The 14,051-nt window shown below is 36.5% G+C and overlaps 2 protein-coding genes across 2 annotated transcripts in view; both read right to left on the bottom strand.

Moving 5' to 3' along the window:
• The window catches only part of LOC106116692 (trypsin-1), a gene marked incomplete in the record, with an annotated part of 9,028 nt that extends 2,421 nt beyond the window's left edge, over positions 1–6,607 (bottom strand). The window contains 9 exon segments of the mRNA XM_013310619.1: positions 1–125; positions 913–1,065; positions 1,292–1,404; positions 1,878–2,029; positions 2,661–2,746; positions 3,155–3,234; positions 4,246–4,340; positions 5,718–5,805; positions 6,311–6,607. Coding sequence (XP_013166073.1) covers positions 1–125; positions 913–1,065; positions 1,292–1,404; positions 1,878–2,029; positions 2,661–2,746; positions 3,155–3,234; positions 4,246–4,340; positions 5,718–5,775 — 862 coding nt within the window.
• A 2,895-nt stretch (positions 6,608–9,502) lies between these two features.
• Positions 9,503–14,051, bottom strand: part of LOC106116558 (plasma kallikrein-like) — a 7,530-nt gene continuing 2,981 nt past the window's right edge. Inside the window, exons 4-9 of the mRNA XM_013310435.1 lie at positions 13,754–13,822; positions 12,814–12,942; positions 12,145–12,335; positions 11,482–11,624; positions 10,526–10,660; positions 9,503–9,839 (exon numbers count right to left, since the gene is read on the bottom strand). Of these exons, the coding sequence (XP_013165889.1) occupies positions 9,705–9,839; positions 10,526–10,660; positions 11,482–11,624; positions 12,145–12,335; positions 12,814–12,942; positions 13,754–13,822 (802 nt within the window). The 3' untranslated portion in view covers positions 9,503–9,704. The remainder of the gene's footprint in view (positions 9,840–10,525; positions 10,661–11,481; positions 11,625–12,144; positions 12,336–12,813; positions 12,943–13,753; positions 13,823–14,051) is intronic.

Here is a 14,051-nt window from a genome sequence, read left to right as displayed (position 1 = left end):
GAATATTAGATATTTTATTGTATCTGAAAACAGTAGTACCCCATCCTGTAACTATCGCGCTGCTATCGTTGATCGGGTGACCGTCGTACAAACACGCGGGTACTGCCAAGTTGTCCAGCGTTATCCTAATACATTAATCATTATAGGTCCCCACTGAAGGTCTGAAACCCTACCCTAAGTGATGTAACTATGTGATAGTGAATGCTGGTCCAGTGCATCACTTCACACATATCTTTGACATTCTCAGATATGTGCAGCATCACGATGTTTTCCTTCACACTAACAACATAAGATAAATGTACATATGTAACACATTGGTATGTTGGGAGAACCCAGGAGCTGCTGACAAGTTAAGTACTTAACCCCTGAGCCACTCTTAACCTAATGTAACCGATAAATTATGATATCAGTCAATTTATTAAGTAGATGTTATTGAAAATTTCCTTGAAATATTTTAAAAATAACCGTCACGTCAGTAAGTACTGCTTTGTAAGAATTGTCAAACTAAACAAACAGAACTGTATATATTTTTAAGCGTAAAATTTCATTCGTAATATTCCGTCTATTCAGTGGCGGCGTTACGATAGAGCGAAGCGGGGCGATCGCCCAGGGCGCCGTGCGCAAGAGGCGCCATAGTTGTGTATTAAAGGGCGCCGTGCGTAACGGGCGCCTTAATTGAGTATAAAAGGGCGCCGTGCGTAAGGGGCGCCTTAATTTAGAATAAAAGGGCGCCGTGCGTAAGGGGCGCCTTAATTGTGTATAAAAGGGCGCCTACGGTGCCTTCTCAGATACAATATCTTTGGAAGATTTCCCTTAATACTAAAAAAGGAGCGCAATAAAAAGCTCACTCAGGGCGCCGGAAATAAAACACCCAGCTCTGTGTCTTTATGGAAAAAAGTTAAATTACTCAACTCTCTATCTGTCTCCAGAAGGGCGATGTCATTATATTTGCTAGGTGCTTGATAGTCGGGGTGTTTGATGATCCGTTTGATCTTGTACCGCCGCGTGCTGTCCACTTCCGCTGATCTCTCCAGGATGCCGACCTTCGCATCTGTCACCGGACCACTGAAATGTTCGGAAGATGATGAAATGTTTGGTAAATATTCAGAACATTAGATTGTTCTTAAGGCGGGTAATCTATTACTAGCATCTTGATTATTCCAATTAACATTAGAGATTTCCAAATTTACGACTAAGGAAGATTTTGCGTGAGGGTCGACTTGTTGGGAGACTCATTTGCTGGAGATCTCTGGGAGCGATCTCCGTGTTCCGGGACCAATGTACCACTTACAATTCCTTGCTGGAGATGCAATGTCCCGCTGTGAGGATGAACCTCTCGCTGACCAGGACTCCCCCGCAGCCCCAACTGCTCTCTGATGTAACGTTACCGAAGCCAAGAAGAACCTAGAGTATAAATAATGCACTAAATAGAGAACAGCGCCATCTAGTTTTGAAATTGGGAAACATTTCAATTTTTCTGTTTAATAAACACAATCGTAGCAGCACGCAAATATTTGCATTGAAAACTAAATAATAATACTTTTATTAAAATATGTTTTTGTTTCTAATTATTGAAATACAATGAAAGAGATGGATGGAATAACGATCGTTATAATTGTCATTTTTTATTTTAAAATAGCGCCATCTATTGTCCATTTTTATAACTAATTCCTTTGTAACACTAAAAACCTAAAACAACCTATCATATGAGAAAATTCCCTACTAATAACACTTGTATTAAAACACGTTTCGTCTTTATTTTTTAAATACCAAAAGCTAATGGTCGTAAGAAATACCTTATTATTGTAACGAGCAATTTTATTTTTTTACAGCGCCATCTATTATCTATTTTTAAATTTAACGTTAGTGGAACTTACCATATGAGGAAATTCACCTTCGTAAGCATCTTCACCTCCAATAATCAAACTGTCAGGTTTTCTATTACAGAAATCCAATCGTATCTTGCCTCCTAAAGGTGTGTTACTTACTCTACAAGGATATATCAACTTTTCTTGATATTCCAAGCATTCTGAAAAGAAAAATATATTTAAAAACTTTTTCCTATAATATTATTATCGTAAATTTATCGTAAAAATTTAATGGAAGTAATTTTAAGCATAGAACAATTCAAATAAAAGGCCTAGGAAGAATTCCTTCACATTTTTTTTCGATTTTTTTAAAATTTTAAAATTTCAGTGAAAAATTTTTTTTTTTTGTAAATCGCTGTTTGACCTATAATTTGAACATCATCGTCAACTCACTATACGTCCCCACCGAGGGGCTCGGAGCCTACCCTAAGTTAAGGGTGATTAGGCCATAGTCAAACACGCTCGCCAAGTGCGGGTTGACTTCACACATATCTTTGAATTTCTTCTCAGATATGTGCAGCATCACGATGTTTTCCTTCACACTAACAACATAAGATAAATGTATACGTATGTAACACATTGCTACATGGCGGGATTCGAAGCCAGGATCTACAGATTGCAAGTCAAGTGCTTGACCACTGAGCCATCTGGGAGAACACATAGCCTACTAATTTATTAAATTAAAAAATATTTTAACAAAAAACATATCATTTAGTAATTTAAAGGTTTAAGCGTTTGTCTAACTTTTAAGGGTTAGGATTAAATCTAGATAAACAAAGCTTTATAACTTACTATCCCATGATTTGCGTCCTGTTCTCTCGGCTGTCAAATTCCTAGCTATCGGTTCACACGGAGACTGATCTGGTGGTGGCATTGTCCTGAAATAAAATTAATAAATCTTTATATATATATTATTCTTCTGTGCGTGTGTATGTCACTGAACTTCTCTCAAACGACTGGAGCGATTTTGATGAAATTTTTTGTGTGTGTTCAACGGGATCTGGGAATGGTTTAGATTCATAATTTTCATCAAATATTAACTTCATATTAATTTATTCAAATTAAAGACGTGTAGACAGGACAACGTCTGTCGGGTCCGCTAGTTAACTTATAAATATGGATTCAATTCTTGTAAATAATAAACGAAATTGTTTGGCACATAGCTCACACAAGCTTACTGACAACTACAAAATGTACGGGCCACCAGTTGGCGGCACTGCTTATGCCCCCTTCCCGCTCGGTTCTAAGTGGTGACCACTAAGTACCATAAGATGAATTTAACTTACCCAAGGGGTGTGTTTGAATCGTGTGAATAGGATTTCACTCTCTCGACGCAACAAACTTTACCATCATTCCCCTTACACATCTAAAATAATAATAAATTTATGTAGTAAACTATAGAAATCTTACTAATATTATAAACTAGCTGTCGCCCGCGACTCCGTCCGCGTGGATAAAAAAAATTAATATATAGATATGTTAAATAAAAAACAGCTCTTCAAGGCATAAATTCGAACAAAAAAATGAATAAATAGTACCCTATGACCGTCTCCTGGCTCTAAGCTACCTCCTCAACAATTTTCAGGCATATCGGTAAAGACGTTCTTGAGTTATAAATAGTGTAACTAACACGACTTTCTTTTATATATGTAGACGCGAATGTTTAGATGTATGTTAGAAGGTATCTCCAGAACAACTGCGTAGATCTTGCTGTAATTTGTCATAGATGTAGAACATAGTCTGGAAGAACACATAGACTACTTATTACTACGTCTGCTGATGGAATGGCAGTTTAAAGCTAGTTTAGATATTGAAATTACCGTACCAAAAACCAATCTCAAAGGTAAATAGTTTCTTAGTAAAGTAAAAACAAAACTGTAAACATTATGAGATACTAGCTGTCGCCCGCGACTCTGTCTGCGAGTGATTAAAAAATATTAATTAGTAGCCTATATGTTCTTCCAGACTATATTCTATATGTGTTCCAAATTTCATCAAGATCCATGCAGCCATTCTGGAGATATCTTCTAACAAACATCTAAACATTCGCATTTATTTTTTTATATCATAAGGTGGCAAACGAGCAAGCGGTCACCTGAAATCGCTGAAATAGCGAAGTGACCGCTGTCCATAGACATAAAAATTGCATATGCGTTGCCTATCTTTAATCGACGGAGGAGAGGATGCACAAAATGAAAATATATTCCCTTTCCATGCATCCTCTCATCCGGAAAGTCCACTTCCACTTCCCATCCTTTCCTTATAAGAAAAAAGGTGAGAAGAGAAAGAAGAGTAAACATTCAAACTAAACATTCGCATTTATAATATTAGTAAGATAGAGCTTTCTTCGTCACTAAGATTGAATAGATTTACTTACCTGAGGTCTTCTTTTATATTTTCTGAAATCGTCAAGCGCAGTTTTACAATCGGACAGTGGTTTGCAAATGCCACTTTTGTCATTTTTTGTACAAACTATAAAAAAAAACACTTCAAAATCAAATGAATTTAAAACTTTAGAGCAAACAAAAAACTACGAACACAATCTTAATTGAAAACGTATATATAAACGTCTAAAACAGACAGACGTCCGATGTCGGCACCGACTAGTTCAAAATAATAATTTTAAGTTTTTATTATCTTCAAATAAACATTCCAAAATACTTTAAAATTAAAAAAAATGATTTAGAAAATCTCGTCTGGCACATCGTCCTGTCTGGCAATAAAAAAGGTATGTCAGTTAGGCTTATTTAAAAACATTTTTTTTTTAAATTACGCGTCTTAAAATGATTATAAAATCCAGGATAAGAACGTGGATAGGATGCGCAGTAATGAACGCAACCACGACCGCCTGCTAGACTGCCTATACTATCCGAAAGAGGAAGACAAAATCAGACCTGAAATTCGTTCTTGATAACGCTAGCTCCTATACTATATGCATCACCCTAATTAAGGGCCCTTGTACTCGAAATTAGTCGGTGCCGACAGCGGAGATCTTTATATATATAATTCTTCTGTTAGTGTGTATGTCACTGAACTTCTCTCAAACGACTGGAGCGATTTTGATGAATTTTTTTGTGTATGTTCAAGGGGATCTGGGAATGGTTTAGATTCACAATTTTCATCAAATATTAACTTCATATTAATTTATTCAAATTAAAGACGTGTAGACAGGACAACGTCTGTCGGGTCCGCTAGTATTTATATAAATTTATGATAGCGAAAATTAGAATAATTAAACATGTAATTGTTTAAAAAAGGTAACTATAGTGTGTCTATTTAAGATAGATTAGTTTGAAAACTGACGCCTATAAAATATGGAATTAATTTAGTATAACGATTAATGTTGTACTTAATGGACGGTTGTCTTGTGTCGAACTATCGAGAATCGGTCTTATACTAAAATTAGTGCAACAAATGTATACTATAATTAGTTATTTTATAAATTTTTGAATTTATTGTAGTTATTTGGTATCGCACAATTAAAATAAACTGTTATTGTTCGTTAACATCGCAATTTTTAGTTGTACGTCTTATTTCTTTATGTAGTTATGAAGGATAAAGTAGGAATAGAATGAAACAAATTAATTTATCAATCGATAATCGTAAAAATTCTTAATCGATTTTAATCAACCCATATATAGTGAATTATCAAACTAATCTATCTTAAATAGACAAACTATAATTGTGTAATTCTAACCTAAAAAAGTTAACTAACATTTTATGACAGTCGTTAAGGTTATTTTGTTAGATTTTGAAATGTCAAATGCAATCTTAAAATGGCTGATTATTTGACATAACGTGAGATAACGATAGAAATGTATTCACGGAAAGCCAGAATTAAATACGTACCTTCTCCCGATGCAAATATCGTAGCAATTGTTAGAATTAACAATATTTCAGCTTTCATCTCTTTATGATTGATTCAATGTTATATAATCTGAAAATTAATAAATTACATTTTTTTATTTATTGACAACTATCATGCGTAATTACTGTTGGGATTTATAAGCTGTTGTCTTCGACAAAATCTTAATTTGTAGTCTATGTGTTCTTCCAGAATGTTCTACATCTATGAATAATTTGAGCCGTTCCGGAGATATCTAACAAACATACATGTAAACATTCGCATTTATAATATTAGTAGTATGAAATGGGAAGCACGAAGTGTTATTTAATTTATCTTACTTGTTATTAATCTTACTAATATTATAAATGCGAATGTTTAGATGTTTGTTAGAAGATATCTCTAGAACGGCTGAACGGATCTTGATGAAATTTGACATACATATAGAACATAATCTGGAAGAACACGTAGACTACTAATTATGTTTTTTTTATTTCCGCACGGACTGAGTCACAAGCGACAGCTATTATTTACTTGAATAGCAAAATAATAATAAAAATTCCTTAGATCTTTTACGTTATATAAAAAAACAACTTACCTTGTAACTTAGCTGTAACGTCATTAAACAATATATGACCTTGAGAGCCTGTTTCATACACCGATATCAAACAAAGCTCTCAACAGACTGACCAATGTTGTTATTTTATTCAAAAACATTACATCACTGACCTCTAAAGATATCCAATGGACAGGTCATAGCTTGGAAATACAGCTTTATTTCCTAACTAGCGATCGCCCGTTTGATCAATTTATTATTTGACTTTTAATTTAAATAATAACGTGATTTTTTAACTAATTTGTCTTGTATTTTATTCGTAATATACATAGCTGTTGACTGCAACTTCGTCTGTCCGGAATTAAAAATTTAGTCTGTATGTTCTTCCAGACTATGTTCTACATATATGACAAATTTCATCGTGATCTGTTGAGCCTTTCTGGAGATACCTTTTAACAAACATGCATCCAAACATTAACATTTTACTAATATTATAAATGGGAATTTCTAGATGGATGTTTGAAGATATCTCCAGAATGACTGATCAGAACTTGATGAAATTTGTCATAGATGTAGAGCATAATCTGGAAGAACACAAAGGCTACTTATTAACTTTTTTTTAATTCTACGCGGACAAAGCCATGGGCATCTAGTGTACGATAACTGATCGGTGACTTGATCGATAGACAAATGATAACTCTTTGCAGGTACAAAATGAACTGATCTGTGAATCGGTTCACTGATTTGCTGTACACAGGCGAACTGTGAGTCGATTTGACAGGAATTTTAGTTGAAATGTTTTAATCATCCTCAGCTCACTATACTACCCAACTGAGGGTCTCCTTACCCTAAGTTAACTAGGTGATAGTGAATGCTGGTCCAGGGCATCACTTCACACATATCTTTGACATTCACAGATATGTGCAGCATCACGATGTTTTCCTTCACACTAACAACATAGGGTAAATGTACATATGTAACACATTGGTACATGACGGGATTCGAACCATGGACCTGCAGATTGCAAGTCAAGTGCTCAACCCCTGAGCTAGGCTCTATATATTACTGACAGTTAATTCTATGATCTCTATTATTAGTGTGGAAATTGATAATGCGCTATGATCAACGACAATATGGCGACAATCAAATAGGCACAAAATATCACGGCTTATAGCCAGTCCAATGCAATCATTGAATTTATATTATAATACAATTAAACATATAATTATAAACAAGTTGTTGCTTGCATCTTCGCACGATTTATATTTTTTTCTACTTCATCAAACCGATGACTTAATCAATTTGGAATTTTTTTATGATAAATTGAAAAATATAAGTAGCGTATGTATTCTTCCAAACTTATATTCAAAAAACTTAGTAACCTATGTGTTCTTTCATTCTATGTTCTACATCTATGCCAAATTACATTAAGATCCGTTGAACAGTTCTGGAGATACCTTCTAACAAATATCCATCTATGTTAGTGTGAATGAAAATATCGTGATGCTGCACATATCTGTGAATCATCAACCTGCCCTTATCCCTATCGAGGGTCGGCACAGCATGTACTACTCCTCCATACATCTCTATCAGCCGTCATATCCGAGTCTACCCCCTTCTTACGCATATCCTCTTTCACACAGTCATTCCATACTTTTTCTTTTCTGCACATATCTGTGAATGTCAAATATATGTGTGAAACGCACTGAACCAGCATTCACTATGACATAGTTAACTTAGGGTAACGAGACCCTCAGTGGGGATGTATAGTGAGCTGATGATGATACAAGGATTTTATCACACGTTTTTAATATTGAAAAAGATAACTTTGTCAATATTTAAATGCGTATATTTATTATAATCTATATATATAAATAAAATTGGAATGTCTGTTTGTTATATTGAAATAAAAGTTTTTTTACTAAATTTACACAAAATTTTTCCAATTTTTGTCTGTTTGTTTGTGCCGGCTAATCTCTGAAATGGCTGAACCGATTTTTACGGGAGTTTTATTGGCAGATAGCTGATGTAATAAGGAGTAACTTAGGATATGTTTATTTTCGACAAAATCTTTTATTTAAGATAAATTATCTTGCAATGTCCAAGTACTGTGTGTTACCGCGTGCAGCTCGAAGACAGTATTTCAGTAGACGAAGTCTTGAACAACAGCTAGTAATAAATATAATTGCACGAGCTTAACAAATTATAGATAAGAAGGTCAAGGAGAGAACATATGCTATCAGCGGTCTTTCCATTATCATCTTATGTTACATATCAATTGTGAATATAGACATTTTATAATTTGACTAGATCTCATACCTACTCCGCTGTTGTGATAACACATGATGTCTCTTTCATACTCTATGACAGCAAAAGAGACAGCGATATCTATATAAATGCATAGATGGATGGGTGTTTGAAGATCTCTAGAACGGCTGAACGGATCTTGATGAAATTTGGTATATTTATAGAAAATAGTCTAGAAGAAAACATAGGTTACTAACACAGAGTCACGGGCAAAAGCTAGTTCTATACGTATGCCTTATTTAATAGAGATCCGTTCAGCCATTCTGAGATATCTTCAAACATCCATCCATCCACATCACATCCATCTAAATGTAAAATAAATAAATAGTATCCTATGTCCGTCTCCTAGCTCTAAGCTACCTCCTCACCAATTTTCAGGCATATCGGTAAAGTCGTTCTTGAGTTATAAATAGTGTAACTAACACCACTTTCTTTTAAATATATAGATGCGAATGTTTAGATGGATGTTTGTCAGAAGATATCTCCAGAACGGTTGCATGGCTCTTGCTATAATTTGTCATAGATGTAGAACATAGTCTGGAAGAACACATAGACTACTCATTACATTTTTGCAGTAGGGACGGAATCGCGGGCGACAGCTAGTCGATCAATAAAAAACAAATGCAAAGATATTATTTATTACAAAACAAACATAATTTTTTATCGATTCTTTTCACAATTATTTTCTAAACTGCTATAAGGGAACGTACCCATACTACATGACCCGGGTAAAGGGGGGGGGGCGGATTCTTTAAAATACTACAGTCAGTCACAGGAGCGGAGGGGGGCACAGATTTTAGTCACGTACTCGTTACTTGTTATTTTTCATATTATATAATTCACTAGTAATTTAAGTATGCATGCAGTCTTATGCTATAAAGACGAGTATGAGCCAAAACATTTGTTTTTTATTTTTGCCTGTGATTAAAAAAAAAATCATAATTATGAATTACTACGTAAAAACTAAAAGGGGGCGTCTTGGGATGAACTACGAGTGGTCACCGAGTGGAGGGAGGAGTCGAAAAAACTAAAAAAGTCAAGTAGTATGGGTATGGTCCCTTAGTTGTACTACAAATTTGCTTTTTAGTAAATTTTATCGTACTATCTTCATTAGGTTTTACTTGACAGTTCAATTAGAAGCTATCTCGTTCACTCTGTCAGTAATCCAATCGTAGTATTGATGTACAGCGGTGTACGTGGTCACAGATTCACTTGTTGTCAACGCTATACCTGCCGCGAAGTATACCTCATCGGTCTGACGAAGCTACGAACAGATAACGGAAGTTTGCACACCAGTAATCTTGGAACAGTAATCAGGAACTGTTGATCTGGACCTCGTCAGCTGCAGTATCACAACACACGACACAAGTAGGAAGCTAATCCAACTACACTCCGATGAATGTGGTGAAGCCATAATTTTACTCCACTTTTCCTTCCCACACTTTTCTTATAAGGAAAGGAGAAATATCCTCTTTCCCTTTTCTATAAGGAAAATCCGACAGTGCCGGTGTATCGGCGCAATACTAGCCTTATAAAAATGTCAACATTTATGTCTCCTTACTAATCATGTCACTTGACTTTGTAACGAAAGTCATTCACGACAAAGGATTCTAACTAAAAGTGTCAAACACTTCTAATCCTTTCTTTTTAAATTAAGGGTGGGCAGGGAAAGAGAAAAAAGGAGGTTCAGGCTAAGCGTCGTCTGCGCTCGGCCACCTCAAGCCCGGTGAAGCTGGAAATGCCTCTTCAAGGCAAACAGTGACTAATTCAGTCACAAAAAAAAGGAAAAGAGGAGTAACATGAGTCCTCTAGCACACACACTCATCAGAGTGTAGTTGGAATGTCTTTGATGTTGTTGTGTCGTGTGATATTGAAGTTTACAAGGTCCAGAACAAGAAATATTAGCCTCTAGCACTATTAAAGTTTAGTTTTTAACCTGATGTTACATACCTCGTCTTGACAAAGCAAAGCAGCCCCCTTTTCCGGTACGTAATCGTCTAGAGGTGTAACTGCGCATATCTGACCTAACGCGGATCGTATGTTGAACGACTCACATTTCTTAGGTAACGGCACAACGGTTGATATCTGTGGATTATCATCATCAGCTCAGTAAGTCCTGACTGAGGGTCTCAGAGCCTACCCTAAATTAACTAGGTGATAGTGAATGCTGGTCCATTGCGTCACTTCACACATATCTTTGACATTCACAGATATGTGCAGCGTCAACATGTTTTCCTTCACACTAACAACATAAGATTCACATATGTAAAACACATTGGTACATGACGGGATTCGAACCCAAGAACTGCTGACAGATCAACCGTTAAACTGAGGCGCCACAAACACGTGATTAATCGAAAGTAATTGTCAGTTTGACACTTCTGAAGTTCATTATGGATTCGCTTCTCAGCAAGTGCACTTTGTCTAACCCCCAGTAAAGGCATAGCGAGTACATGACAACTGCCGCTCCGCCATCTTAAAAATTGCAGCGACTATTCTTTGATCTTGACAAAAAAATGACAACTGACTTTGAAGATAATAAAAATGTCACGCGCTGTGTCATCAAACTCACTATACGTCCCCACTGAGCTCGGAGCCTACCCTAAGTTACATGACTAGGTCATAGTCAACTACAGGCCAAGTGCAGGTATATGTGCAGCATCACGATGTTTTCCTTCACACTAACAACATAGGATAAATGTACATATGTAAATCGGAAATGGAAAAACACATTGGTACATGGGATTCGAACCCATGACCTGGAGATTACAAGTCAAGTGTTGAAACCCCTGAACTGCGCTGTGTACCTTTATAATATTGTGTCTTGCTTAAATCGACAAATTTGAAAGATTTACTTTGCCTTGTCTTGTGTGTGTGTTTAAGAAGATTCGATTATTGTAACTTACATATGAATTGTTGTCAGATATTGTAATACATGTGGTGGCTGGCATTGGTGGTGATGCTGGCAGACAGACCGGAGCAGTCCAGCCTGGAGCACGCTGTGCCCGACTTAGCACAACCAAAGCGACGTCATGTTCATGTTTCTCACCTGAAAGCAGACATGGTTCCAGATCTAAACCAGTTTAAAAGGTGTGATGAAAGACATAGAGTGCCAAGTCTTACAAGAAAATGTGGAGGACAAAGAAGTGGAAGAGTTAAGAGGTTATTAGGAATGCCAGAAACAGTGGTAGAGCCCGCTTCAAGTCTCCGCACTAATCGTCCCGGCTCGCTCAGTGAAATACCACGACCACACAGAAGACAGGCCTCCAGTGTATGCTATTCCGCGTACAGTCTGATGAGTGTGCGTCCTGGAGGCCTAATTTAGTCCTTTTCCCCTTTCACTCTTTTTCTTATAAGGAAAGGATGGTACGTGGAAGTGAACTCTCCGGAAGAGATGATGCATGGAAAGGGCAAAATGTTTTCTTTCTGTGCATCCTCTTCTCCGTCGATTAAAGGTAGGCAACGCATATGCAATTGAATTGTTACGAATACGATTTTTTTTTGTTTTTTATGTATCACAACAGCTAGAGAAGGCTAAATAAAAATCGAATTTGCTTTTAACAACTTACTTGGTTTATAAGAAGGGTGGGTGATGATGGAACGTACGTCAATGACGTCACTGTTGTCTTTGATAAAGCTGACAGATATGTCAGCAGGTGACAAGCCCTGCAGGCAACTCGCTGACGTCATCACAACCTCATTCCTGTCACCGACTAAAGTTCCCGCGCATAATACTTTGCTGTCGCCATATTGTTCCTTTCTGCAAAACATACTCTATGATATGTTTACCAAAGATTATAAACATCCAGAGGTATAGTGTTGTATACATATAAAATTGCTGTATGTTAGTCTCGCTGCTTGAACAGCTGAACTTGAATCTTATCGAGGTCTAAGGAAGGTTGAAAAAAAATCGTACATTTGTCGGGAACTATAATAGTTAATTTTTTTTTAATTCCACACCGACGGAGTCGCGTGCGACTGCTAGTTTAACATAAATGCGTACGTTTGGATGTTTGTTGTTTGTTTGATAGTCTGGAAGAACACATAGACTATTAATTTAGATCTTGATTCCATGACAGTATACTTATGACAAAGTTTATAACACCCTGTATGATAAAGTACTGAACAGATTTTGATGATTAAGGTGTCATTCGATTCGTATTCTTCCCCTGAGTGTCATAGTTACAGTCACTTAGGATTACATAGTGTTTAAGTTGAGATATAATGATTTTACGTACCTGTATATCCAAGCCCTCCATGGATACTCACCATAAAGTACTGAACGTACCGTAGACTTGCTTTGTCTCTTACCCTTTACAGATATTACGTGGTCTAATATCTTCTTACCACATGTCCCATCCCCTGACCTGAGTTTTTAATCATTACTTTTAGACATTATCAGTTAGAATCATTTGTCGTGAAACGTTTAGTTACAAAATCAAATGTCAGATTAGTGAGGGGACATAAACGTTCATATTTTAGTTTTGGATGAATCATCATCAGCTATACATCCCCACTGAGGGGCTCGGAGCCTACCCTAAGTTATGTGATTAGGCCATAGTCAACCATAGCCCAGTGCGGGTTGACTTCACACATATCTTTGATCTTCTCAGATATGTGCAGCATCACGATGTTTTCCTTCACCGTAATAACGTCGGATAAATGTACATATGTAAATCGGAAATGGAAAAACACATTGGTACATGGCGGGATTCGAACCCAGGAGCGGCCACATGAAATCGCTAAAATAGCGAAGTGACCGTTGCCCATAGACATACGCAATTACATATGCGTTGCCTACCTTTAATCGACGGAGGAGAGGATGCATAGAAAGTAAATATTTCCCTTTCCATGCATCCTCTCATCGGGAAAGTCCACTTCCACTTCCCATCCTTTCCTTATGAGAAAAAGGGTGGGAAGGGAAAGAGGACTAAATTAGGCCTCCGGGACGCACACTAATCAGAGTGTACGCGGAATAGCTTCCACTTGAGGCGTGTCTTCTGTATGGTCGTGGTATTTCACCGGGCGAACCGGGACAATTCGTGCAAAGATTTTGAAGCGGGTTCTACCACTGTTATATGAAGTAAGTCTCTTACGACGTAACTTAAGAATGTTTTTCTTAAGTTACATCGTAAGAGAAATAAATCGGAATGTATATTAAATATTCCTTGTCTATACCTTGTTCCTAAGTCCTGTTGAGGTACACAACACACTGTGGTGACAGTTTTGCAATCGACACTTTTCAATCTGGAACAAAATATATTCTTCTTACTCGTACTAATATTATAAACGCGAATGTTTAGATGTATGTTTGTTTGAAGATATCTATAGAACTGCTATGGATTTGACTGAAATTTGACTTAAATATAGAACATAGTTTGGAAGAACACATAGACTAGTTTTTGTTTTTAATTCCGTGCGGACGGAGTCGCGGGCGACCGCTAGTTAATATCATAAATGTGAATGTTTTGATGGA

This window comes from Papilio xuthus, unplaced genomic scaffold (assembly GCF_000836235.2).
Source record: "Papilio xuthus unplaced genomic scaffold, Pxut_1.1 DF829660.1, whole genome shotgun sequence".
NCBI classification, from domain to species: Eukaryota; Metazoa; Arthropoda; class Insecta; order Lepidoptera; family Papilionidae; genus Papilio; species Papilio xuthus.
This window is presented reverse-complemented; position numbering and strand designations above follow the sequence as displayed.